The following is a 12,437-nucleotide window of genomic DNA, read 5'->3' as shown; positions in this document are numbered from 1 at the left end:
ACACCTTCCAGCTTCACGCCGTCTCCAAGATCCAACTCAACATTTCCTCCACTGCAGCTCGCTCTATGCACACCTTGCACTTGAATGTAGCTGCCACACTGGTTAATGACCCTCTCACACCACGACATTTTAGATTAACCCACTCAGCGCACATTGTACATTGAATGGAGTACACTCCGACACCCTTCCTGCACACAGCACACGGCCACTTCCTGGGTCTTTCCACCTCACCACATGCTTTACCACTTGCCATCACCTTCGTCTTTCCGATATTCACCTTCAAACCTTTTGCCTCCATACATTCCTTCCACTTGTTCATCTTCTCCTTCAGTCCATCCATCTGCAGTCCATCCATACTATAACTTTTATTTGTGACAAGCCAGGAAATGCTTATTTAAGGAAAGGATTCTGTTTTGCAGAAAATCTTTGCAAACTTGAAGGCCTCAGTACTGTTGCCATGACAACGAATGGTGTAAACCTGGCACGGATGCTGCCGTCACTCAAGCATGCTGGACTTGGTCATCTTAACGTCAGCCTGGACACGCTCGTGCCTCAGAAGTTTGAGTTCATTTCACGCAGGAAAGGTGTTGGTTACTTGCGAAATTTGAAGATTTATAAAGTATATTGGTCATGTGCATTATATTCTGTCTGTCTGTATGTCAATAAACAGCAGGTCATATTTTAAACCAATCTTCATGAAATTTCACCAAGTGGTAGAGTTAGTTGGTCATAGGCAAGAAGCCTATTGATTTTGAATGCAAAAAGTCAACATAGAACAAAGGTCAACAACTTAGGCCATGTTTCTAAAATGCACAATTTTGCATCCGATTGACTTGAAATTTGAAGAGGATTTGTAAATTTGGTCATTTAATTCAACCACCAATTAGGTTTGAGGTCAACATAGGCCAAAGGTCAATTCTAATGTGAAATTTCTAAAACCCTCAGTGTTCATCCAATTGACTTGAAATTTGAACACGATTTGCATATCAGGCCACTGTATTCAAGCACGAATTATTTTTGAGGTCTAAACGTCAAAAGGTCAACATAGGTCGAATTTATAAAATCATCAATTTTCATCCAATTGACTTGAAATTTGAAGAGGAATTACATATTTGGTCATTGAATTCAACCACCAACTATTTTAAGGTCAAATTTATTTCATGGATTTCGCTAAGTATTGTGCTATGCACGACATTTTCCTTGTTACCTTCGCAAAAGCGGAAGGTTATGTTTTGATCGCTGTGTATTTATTTGTATGTCTGTGTGTGTGTGTGTGTGTATGTTATTCGCATAACTCAAAAAGTATTCAACCGATTCGCATGAAATTTGGTGGGATGATAGGTTATTATCCGGGAACCATTTGATTAGATTTTGGAATCGATCGGGTCAAAGGTCAAGGTCAAGGTCATGAAAAGGTCAAAATCGTCTTTTTACCATAGCGCGGTCAATTTGTGTCCAATTTGTATGAAACTAATGCCAAAATGCTTTGCTACACAGATCTTGTAGTCTTTTATTTTGGCAACAAAAGTAGCTGCGGCGAAGGTATGCGCTCTACCGAGTGCCCGTTCTAGTTTTATCTGTTTATTTATCGAGCTATCTACAGTTCGCTTGTCAATTAAGCTTCATGTTTTGTTTCATGTTTTTGTATTTGCTAGGCTGGCATAAAGTGATGGAAGGGATTGAGAAGGCTATCGAGTTGGGATACAAACCGGTGAAGGTAAACACAAATGCACTTATATTTTGTCATTTTCATTTTTATGGTGATAATGTACGAGATAAACGTAAGTTCGTACGTATTGTCATATGACTACCCTCTGGTGAACAACGCAGGGTGACACAGATGACCAAACAAGCTTTAACACTCCGAGGCGTTCAATTCAATGGCGGCCTTCGTTATACGCGCGGGGAGCAAGTGGGGGAGAAGCCGTAAGCGCTTACCTTCACGAGTCCACCCGGCGTCCTACGACCCTGCAATAAATCAACTCAAACCGACACGGAATTAAAATGTACAAAAATACCGGAATTATTAAAGAAAATGCCGATCACAAAATAATGCATGATAAAACTATATTCCTAATTGGAGCGCTCCCATGCAGACCCGAATACAAACAAAGGGAAATATAACTGAAAAATAAATGTGTAATTTGTGGCACTTAGCTCAAATCGGCTCTTGAATCTCTTCAGGAATCGTCAAAACCCCCTTGCGTCCTTGGCGGGGAAAATGCTCTCGTTGGTGCGAACTCGGCCTCACCGTGCGTCCGCTCACTCCTGGCATTGTCGAGAGCGCAGCGAGGAGGCCGCACCTGTCCACTCGTCGTTCTTGCTTGGGAAACCGCAGTTCTCGGTCCATAGTGCCTCCTCCTCACGATCACTTTTAAGATGTTGGAACATGACCGTTCGTGATGAATTTCCTTGTGCAAGAGCATTAGTGACCATTCGCTATGGGATCCAGAACGAGAAGCAGAAAATGTCTGCCGTTCTAATTATTTTGTACTTGAGGCTCTGACGTCATCCCACGACGTCTCCGTATCCTCTCTGATCAGCGAGTCCCATCTTACCAGTCCTTGTGCCAATCAAATCCCGGACCAATCACTGCTCTTCTAGGCGTGGCTCCACGGCCCTGCCTGATTGAGGTGGTGATGTAGTGGCTGCGGCACCTGCGGTAGTGTTCGATGCCTGGTTTACCTGTTGGTTTTTATTTAGCGTTATTGTCCCCCGTCGCACCACGGAGCGAAAGGGGGACTATGGTTTTCCCCTCCGTCCGTGTGTCCGTCCGTCCGTCCATCCGTCCGTCCGTGCATGCATGCATGTGTAAGCGAAGGACCGCATTCGAATTTGGTGTGTGGGTGCAACCCACGTCAAAATCCAAGATGGCCGCCGCCATGTGCGTCTGATGCCATGTATGTCTGAACTTTGTGAGCGGAATATCTTGAAAAATAAGTGAAGTACCAACTTCTAATCTGGTGTGTGGGTGTATCTAGGCATAAGGAAGAACCCTATTGAAAATTGGGTCGCCACGTCAAAATCCAAGATGGCCGTCGCCATGTATGTCTGAACCTTGTGAGCAGAATATCTTGAAAAATAAGCGAAGTACCAACTTCTAATCTGGTGTGTGGGTGTATCTAGGCATAAGGAAGAAGGCTATTGAAAGTTGGGTCGCCATGTCAAAATCCAAGATGGCCGCCGCCATGTATGTCTGAACCTTGTGAGCGGAATATCTTGAAAAATAAGCGAAGTACCAACTTCTAATCTGGTGTGTGGGTGTATCTAGGCATATCGAAGAACGCTATTGAAAATTGGGTCGCCACGCCTGGGGTCGAAGATACAAGCTTACCCGACATGCGGTCTACACGAATTTCCTACTTATGATACATCGAGGTTTCTTCTTCACGCAACATACGGAGCATGGTAATCTATACAATTCTACCTGAACTAAAGTGAACTGCCTACCCCCTACAAACGTAAAAGTATGTTGAAGAATTCGAAAAAGCACACATACAGTACCCTTTGAAAGTCCACACCCACTTTCAAATTTTCACCTTTTCTTGCCGTATAGCCTGGAATTAAAATGCATTACAAATTCTACAAACCCTAACCCTAACCCACAATTTCCAAGTGAAAAACAAATGCTACAAATTACAGAAAATTAATTTAAAATACAAAACTGGATTATCTTGTTTGATAAGTGTCCACCGCCCTTATCATAGCAATTGTAAATTAGCTCAGGTGTAACCAATCACCTTCAAAATCACACACCAAGTTAATTGGCCTCCACCTGTGTTAAATTGTTGTAATTCTGATTATTTCAGAATAAAATCAGTTGTGCCTCTAGGTTTCCTCTGTTGGATAGTCCATTTCACAGCAAAGACTCAACCATAAGCACCAAGGAGCTTTCAAAATATCTCCGGGATAAAGTTGTGGAAAGGCACAGATCAGGGGATGGGTATAAAATATTTCAAAGGCCTTGAATATCCCTTGGAGCACAGTGAAGATGATCATTAAGAAGTGGAAGGCGTATGGTACCACCAAGATCCTGCCTAGATCAGGCCGTCCCTCCAAACTGGATGACCAAGCAAGGAGGAGACTGATCAGAGAGAGGCCAATGGCAACTTTGATAGAGCTACAGGTCTTTATGGCAAATACTCGTCACTGTGTACATGTGAAAACAATATCCCAAGCACTCCACAAGTCTGGCCTATATGGTAGGATGGCAAGAAGGAAGCCATTACTCAAAAAAAGCCCACCTTGAGTCCCGTTTGAGGTATGCAAAAAACCACTCGGAAGATTCTTAAGCCACGTGGCAAAAAGCGTTGGGGTCTGACAAAACCAAGATGTAACTTTTTGTTACGTTACGTTTGGCGCAAACCCAACACAGCACATCACCCAAAGAACACCATCCCTATTGTGAAGCATGGTGGTGGCAGCATCATGTTATGGGGATGTTTCTCATCAGCCTGGACTGGGTCACTTTTCGGGATTGAAGGGAAAATGGATGGAGGGAAATACAGAAAAATCCTCGAGGAAAATCTGCTGCCCTCTGCAAGAAAGCTAAAATTCGGACGGAAGTTCACGTTTCAGCATGACAACGACCCAAAGCACACAGCCATAACTACACTGGAGCGGCTAAGGAACAAAAAGATAAATGTCCTTAAGTGGCCCAGTCAGAGCCCTGATTTAAATCCAATTGAAAATCTGTGGCATGACAAGATTGCTGTCCATCAACTGAAACAGATTGTTTCCTTGACTTTGGAATTTGAACCGATAGCACTTTGTAATGCAACTTATTGGTCATAAATCTCGCTGTTCTAAGATAAAGAAAGTACTCTATTTAAGTGGTGCAAGTTCATTGTGTGAGTGGTGCAAACCCTCTGTCCGAGTTGTGCACGTTTTGGTCTTGCACCCTCTGCTCTTTACATGCTTTGTCACCTCCCTCCTTACCCCCGCCCCCGCAGGTTTCCACTGGGCACACACGGTCCAGCACCGACCCCCTTTTGGTTAAACAACCTAAATCCATGATCACTGCTCACCTCCACTCATTCGTTCCTCTTTTCTCCCGCTTGTGGAATCGACTTCCACATTCTCTTCAATCTCATTTTACCCTCCAGGTCTTCAAGACAGCTGTTCATAATCTCAAATCGTCCCCAGTCAAAAACCATAATCTTTTCTACCCTTGTTATAACTCCCACCCCAATCCCTCCTCCTTCAAAATTTCCAGCTTGCCCTCCTGAGAGTTTCCTTCTGTTTGCATCTTTTCCACCACATGCATCCTCTCCTGCCTATCATTCCTCCTCACACTGATTGTTTGTCAAGGTTTGCCTCTATCTTAGCCTTAAACTCTACTGTTGGTGTTCTATCCCCCTTTCTGAACTCTGTAGGTTCGTTTTTGGTTGGGGAATTTCTATTTTTCATTTCCCCAAGTCAAACGTTTCAGGTTTCGTTAATAACATAATAATCGCTTGTCTTCAACATCATGAGTCACGCAGATAATGAGGACAACGATGGGAGGTCTCACCAACTGCTTATTGACATCACTTGATTTAAATGAGTGATGAACTCTGCATTGCAGGTGAACTGCGTCGTTATGCGTGGCGTGAACGAAGATGAGATTGTCGACTTCGTGTCCATGACTTCAGAAAGGCCTTTGGATGTTCGTTTCATCGAGTACATGCCATTCGACGGTCCGTATCAATTGCAATGTTATTGATTGTCGTGTCTTCATGTCATTTATTACCTCCGCCACCGAATGTGGATGGAGGTTATATTTTCACCCCTGTCTGTTTGTCTGTCTGTGAACAAGATATCTCAAAAAGTTATGGACGGATTTGGACGAAACTTGATGGACCGATTGGGTGTGTGGCAAGGACGAATCGATTCGATTTTGGTGAAGATCTGAATATGGATTTGGATGCGAGAATTATTTAATTTCTTAAGTGATTCTTCACCATTGAGAGATCTTGCAAAAAACGATACTGTATATAATTCAAGAAGTGTTGGATTGTTTACTTCCATGCACCCCTGAACCACGAGAGGGAATGATTTGAAAGCTGGTGGTTGTACTCTGGCTGTGCACACAAAGGATTTTGGGGGTAAACATTTTATTTCAAATATATTTTTATTTTAAAAAAAAAAATTTGCAAAAAAATTCTTATTAAATGTTTTTTGTTTTTTTTTACTTTGCATTTGTACAGGATGGAGGCAGGATACCTATTCTCTCTACGTAAATGTGTATTTGTATAGCACTGCTCCCAGTGGGGGTGGTTGTTACAAGTTGTATAAAATGCGCCAATTTTGGATGAATTATCCCATCTGTAAATCTGGGGGAATTAACCGGTTTACTACGAGTCACACTTATTTTGTGAAGGTAATTTGCAATATCAAAAGCTTTTATTGGCTAGCATGTAAAAAAAATTCCATCTTTAGGTGTGATGGCATCAAGAGTGTTGTGTTCATAACAGTGGTTATGCAAACTTCTCCATGAGGGAAACCCAAGTCCATTATATGCAAAGCAATGATGCGACTTGGGATGTGATTCGGGAGTTGTTTTCTCCTCGTCCTTCAGCTATTGTTAATAGCAATTGTTAATAGTTGTTTCTTGGGTTTGTTGATCTGGAGAAAGCATTCGATAGGGTTCCACGCAAAGTATTGACATGGGCATTGAGGAAGTTAGGAGTGGAGGAATGGTTGATCAGAGTAGTGATGGCAATGTACAAAAGAGCGCGCACAGCTGTAAGGACGAAGGACGGGAACAGTGGTGAGTTTGAGGTGAAGGTGGGAGTGCATCAGGGGTCGGTACTAAGTCCACTACTATTTGTAGCTGTGATGGAGGTGCTGGCTCAGAACGTAAAGGAGGGTTTACCGTGGGAGTTGTTGTATGCAGATGATCTGGTGTTGATTGCGGAAAGTATGGATGGACTGAAGGAAAAAATGAACAAGTGGAAGGAATGTATGGAGACAAAAGGTCTGAAGGTGAATATCGGAAAGACGAAGGTGATGGCAAGTGGTAAAGCATGTGGTGAGGTGGAAAGAACTGGGAAGTGGCCGTGTGCTGTGTGCAGGAAGGGTGTTGGAGTGAACTCCATTCAATGTACAATGTGCGCTGAGTGGGTTCATCAAAAATGTAGTGGTCTGAGAGGGTCATTAATCAGTGTGGCAGCTACATTCAAATGTAAGGTGTGCACAGAGGGAGCTGCAGATGGAGGAAATGTTGAGTTGGATCATGGAGATGGCGTGAAGCTGGAAGGTGTGAAAACATTTTGCTACCTCGGAGACATGCTGAATGGAGAAGGTGGATCAGACTCGGCAACGGTTGCTCGAGTGAGATGTGCATGGAAGAAGTTTCGGGTACTGAGTGGCGTGCTGATGAGGAGGGGAGTGTCGTTGAAGCTGAAGGGAAAGGTGTATGCTGCATGTGTGAGAAGTGTTATGATTTATGGGAGTGAGACATGGGTAATGAACGTAGAGCAGCAACGAAGGCTGGAAAGGGTGGAAATGCGAATGGTTCGGTGGATGTGCGCCGTATCGTTGAGAGTCAGGAAGACAAATGATGAATTGCGAAAGATGATGGGAATAGAGCCTGTGATGGATGCTGTGAAGAGGAACAGGTTGAGATGGTTTGGTCATGTGTTGAGGAAGGATGAAAGTGACTGGTTGAGAAGTGATGGAAATGAATGTAGAAGGAAGTAGAGGACGGGGAAGACCGAGAAAGACTTGGCTAAAGATGGTGGAAGAAGAAATGCGGGCAAGGGACCGTTGATGGACTGAACTTTGGATCCCTCTTTATCAAAAACCCTATCGTGTGGTACAAGGAGAGATGTACAAGGAGAGATGCAGAAAATAGGGCAAAATGGAGAAGATTGTCATGGGGACCGCAAGGCTAACCCCCGCTCTAGCAGGGAAAATGGCCTTAAAATGCATGTTGTTGTTTGTGTTGTCTTCAGCTATTGTTAATAACATTGTTTATCATTTGATAACTGAAAATGGTGGTATCCTGATTGGTTTTAGGCAATCGTTGGAATTTCAAAAAGATGGTGAGCTACCAGGAGATGCTGGATTTGATCAAGCAAAGGTGGCCAAATCTCACTCGGTTACCAGATGAAGAAAATGGAACTTCGAAGGTGACGTTTTAGCAGATCTTTCAGCAAAAGAAAAACAAAAGTGTTGGTAACGCTGTATTTCATTTGCAGCATGACAACAATCGACGCTATGTTAGATATGGGACCACAGTGTATGCTGTTTGTCATACTTCGCTCAGCTCTGCATTTACACCTTAACATACATGCTGCTGTTCGTTTGCTCTCAGCCCCTGTCATTCTCCCTCGACCCGGTGCCATTCTCCCTCGACCCGGTGCCATTCACCCTCGACCCGGTGCCATTCACCCTCGACCCGGTGCCATTCACCCTCGACCAGGTGCCATTCACCCTTGACCCGGTGCCATTCCCCTCGACCCGGTGCCATTCACCCACAACCCGGTGTCACTTGTCCTAGACCCGGTGACATTCACCCTCGACCCAGTGCCATTAGCGTTCAACCCGGTGCCATTCGCCCTCGACCCGGTGACATTCGCCCTCGACCCGGTGACATTCGCCCTCGACCCGGTGCCATTCATCCTCGACCCAGTGACATTCGCCCTCGACCCAGTACCATTCGCCCTCAACCCAGTGACATTCGCCCTCGGCCTGGCTCCATTTTTCTTCGGCCCCTGTCATTCGCCCTTGGCCCCTGCCATTCGCCTTTGGGCTGGCGCATTTTGCCCTCAACACAGTGCCATTCGCCCTCGACCTGGTGCAATTCGCCCTCGACCCTGTGCCATTCACCCTCGGCCTGGCACCATTCGTCCCCGGTCCGGCGCCCTCACCCTCCACCCAGAACCACTCGCTCTTGGCCCGGCACCAAGATGTCCTTGGCCCAGCACCATTCACTGTCCGTCCATCCCCACCATTCACAAGAGTGATTGGGAGAAGGAAGGAGAGTATGGATGCTGCCAAAAACGTATGATCGGCAAAAACGTCAAAACACTGAAAATTACAACTAAAGAAGCCAGATAACAAAAGATCAATGAAACCAATTAACACATTCCAAGTACCTGCTATGTTTATTTAATCTTGTCTGCTCGGTAATACAAATGAAATTGCATGTAACCAAAATATTCTCGTGGAATGAGGCCTTACTTGTTAACGTGAAAATGGGGGAAACCCAATTCACTCGCTTTCCCCTTAATATTTTCTTATTGATGTTTAACATGTTAATTTCACACTTTATTACCTCCACCACCGAATGTGTGTGGAGGTTATGTTTTCACCCCTGTCTGTCTGTCTGACTGTGAACAGGATATCTCAAAAAGTTGTGGACAGATTCCGCCGAAACTTGGTGAACAGTTTGGGTTTGTGAGAAGGACGAACTGTTTAGATTTTGGTGAAGATCTGAGTTCGGATCCAGATATGAGAATTTGTTTTTTATTTTTGAAGTGATTCCGCACCATTGAGAGAGGGAGCCAAAATGATACCACATTCCACAATACATCTTCCCACAAACCCAACCTGTTCAAGCTTTGGCTGAATCTGTCTGCAATACATCCTGTATGTCATTATATTTCAAAAAGTTGTTGATGAGTTATGACAAAACTTGGTGGATGAGTTGGTCACGTGACAAGAACAAGCCGATTAGGTTTTGGTTTAAGTCCTGATCCAGATCTGGCCTATCACTGGGATACAAAACGTGAACTGTTCAGTCTGGCGGAGGTATGCTCTCTACCGTGTGCCATTCAAGTATTCACATGTTTCTATATCCTTCTCAATTACCACAAAAAAGTCGCCCCCTCACTCCTGGATACACCACACGATAGGGTTTTTGATAAAGAGGGATCCAAAGTTCAGTTTCCAACTCTCATTGAAGATCACTATCAGTTTCACATATTTTCTTCAGAACTGCCATTAACACCCAAAGGTGTATGGGCCACGAAAGATGACTTTGGTGCACTCGGTTTGGCCCTGAGTGCGGGATAGTCCTGTTTACTTCTCAGTGTCACATTTGTTCATTGTGATTCAAAAACATATCCCCATTTTAAAAACATGTTTCCACATTTTCATATGATATGGCAAATTGAAAAATATCCTTATAACCACCTCCATTTTATTTCAGGCCTACAAAATTCCAGGTTCTGTTGGTCAAATTGCCTTCATCACTTCGATGTCTCAGCACTTCTGCAGTTCCTGCAACAGGCTGCGCTTAACAGCCGACGGGAACCTCAAGGTACTTCGTGTATTTATCTTCAGGATGCTTGTCCATGTTCAATTTTCTCCTCACGATACAAAACAAAATTCACGATTCACGATATTTTTCACGATTCATTTCACGATATTTCACGAAAATTCACGATATTCACGATATCACGAAAAACAAAATTCACGATACAAAACGGACGTCAACATGGAGGATGCTTTCCTTGTATTACCTCGAGGAGAAAGACATTGGAAGTCACAATTAATGGGTTAATGCAAAATTGACCTCCGTTTTCTGTGGCAGCAACTCTTCTTATCCCCTCCGAGTGGCCTGCTTCCAAGGTCAAGTAAATTGTTCCAGATTTGTAAATTGTTGTGTTCTTTTGCTTGTGTTGATTGTTAGTCAGATCATGTGCTCATTGCCATGTGTTTTTTTTGCATGCCTGTTTGGTTGTTTTGACCTTGAGCGTCTGACTCGACTACTTGGACATATCCACTTTTTCCCCCGACTCACACATACCCATTTGTCATCTTCCTCCAATCATCTCTCAATCCCAATTCCTACCCTCACTAATTCCTTCCTTTATATTGTTATGTCGGTGGGGTAGAGCAATATCTGGTCAGGTAGATCTGAATAGGTAACATGCTTCGTCTGTCATGGTAGGGAATCTGCCCTGTAATATGTTCTGTGTGTTTAGTCCGGTTTGTCGGTTAAGGAGTATACCTGTGAACATACCAGGATGTTCGTGTGCTAGGTAGTGATAGGGATTAAAGATAACAGCCCTTGTGCGTCACACCTGGTAATCAAACCTTTGTCCCTTATGGCAACACACACCTGTAGACACTTAGATAGGCCCTTTATTGCACACAGTAATTAAATTCCCTTCCCTGACAATGACTTTGGAAGAAAACGGACAGGAAACCAGGCCAGGACACCGTGGATGATGGCTGCCGCCGGTCGCATCACGAACTTGCATAGCAACATGCCCAGGAGGCCTGTGATTGGTCAGCGCGAACCTCCAGCCAACCAGTGCGGGAGGCGCGAAGACGCAACTAAGAAGGAGGTTGTTCATTGGAGGGAAGTCACTGGAAGGTTCGGTGGCTGGCGGGAAGCTACGCGACGCTGATTGGGGAGCGCGCCAAGATTGACGTCAACGGGAAGGTTATAAAAAGGATGTGCTTGGCTCGGAGTAGGAGCTCACTTGGACTTGGACTTGGCTCTTAGTGGTGCAGTCGCATTCCTCCCTGTGGCTTTCCTCGTCAAGACGCTGTTCTCTCTCCTGTCTCTCCTCACGGTGGACCTCATGTGGAGATCGCTGGCAGTGATTTGGGCCGCGTGGTGCTTTTAGGGCATTGGACGCGTGGTGCTTGGAGCGGTGCTCGGTGCTTTGGAGCTTGGAGCGAGGGACCTCGTGGTGTGCTGCTGAACAGACGAGGCCAGGGCGAGCGGATCGCTCGAAGCCTGGTGGCGCACGAGCGGGGGCCGGACACCAGCCGCGTTGGTCGACGGACGCAAGACGACAAGACAGATAAGGACGCACCATTTCACAAATACACGACGAACGTGTTTTTTCGGAAACTCATTCCCTCATCTCGTATCTGCAGTCTGGTGTGTGGGATCCCAATTTAGAATTAGAATTAGTATCGCGTTTACCTGTCCCTACCTTTTATTTTGATAAACCCTTGTATTATTTTCCATTCCCTGCAAATATTGTGCCCGTTTGAGTTCGTTCCCCTTCCACAGTTACCTGCTCCCGCTTCTTCCTCTTCCCTTCTTCTCTTCCCGCGTTTGATAGCACAATCCGTGTTTGGTCGTCGCCTCAAGTAAGTCCGTTTTGGTCCATCCGCAGTCCCTGGTGTTAACCGGAAGGGTCCACGCGACAATATCTTCAAGAAAACCAAAAAGGCCCCTTTTCTCATGTTCTGATGGTCCATCTCATTCCTTGTTGGCCACGTGTTCAACAGCTTTGCTTCCTCATTCACTCCTTGCTAAACTCTATCTTTTGTCAAACTCTTCCTTTTCCACCCTGCCTGAAAAACTTTGCCTCTTTTTCTTCTTGCTTCTCAAAATGACCATAAGTAATATATTCCTAGCTCATTCATTCAGAACACTCAATCCTGAAGTCATTCAATATCCCAAGAATATTTCTTTCCTCATCTTACCTTTTTCTTACTCCAACCCCTCTCTCCCTGTCAACTCAAATGTTTTAAATGACAAT

General features: G+C 44.6%; 1 protein-coding gene across 6 annotated transcripts in view; it reads left to right on the top strand.

The window, feature by feature from the left end:
* The window catches only part of MOCS1 (molybdenum cofactor synthesis 1), a 34,314-nt gene that overhangs the window by 16,048 nt on the left and 5,829 nt on the right, over positions 1 to 12,437 (top strand). For 4 of the 6 annotated variants that reach the window (XM_068129291.2, XM_068129289.2, XM_078784271.1 and 1 more), the window contains 5 exons: positions 420 to 584; positions 1,656 to 1,717; positions 5,567 to 5,678; positions 8,002 to 8,114; positions 10,139 to 10,249. In XM_068129291.2, coding sequence (XP_067985392.1) covers positions 420 to 584; positions 1,656 to 1,717; positions 5,567 to 5,678; positions 8,002 to 8,114; positions 10,139 to 10,249 — 563 coding nt within the window. The remainder of the gene's footprint in view (positions 1 to 419; positions 585 to 1,655; positions 1,718 to 5,566; positions 5,679 to 8,001; positions 8,115 to 10,138; positions 10,250 to 12,437) is intronic. The other 2 variants (XM_078784270.1, XM_078784269.1) reach the window with 1 other exon arrangement.

Source organism: Myxine glutinosa, chromosome 9 (assembly GCF_964187855.1).
Source record: "Myxine glutinosa chromosome 9, kmMyxGlut1.1, whole genome shotgun sequence".
NCBI classification, from domain to species: domain Eukaryota; kingdom Metazoa; phylum Chordata; class Myxini; order Myxiniformes; family Myxinidae; genus Myxine; species Myxine glutinosa.
This window is presented reverse-complemented; position numbering and strand designations above follow the sequence as displayed.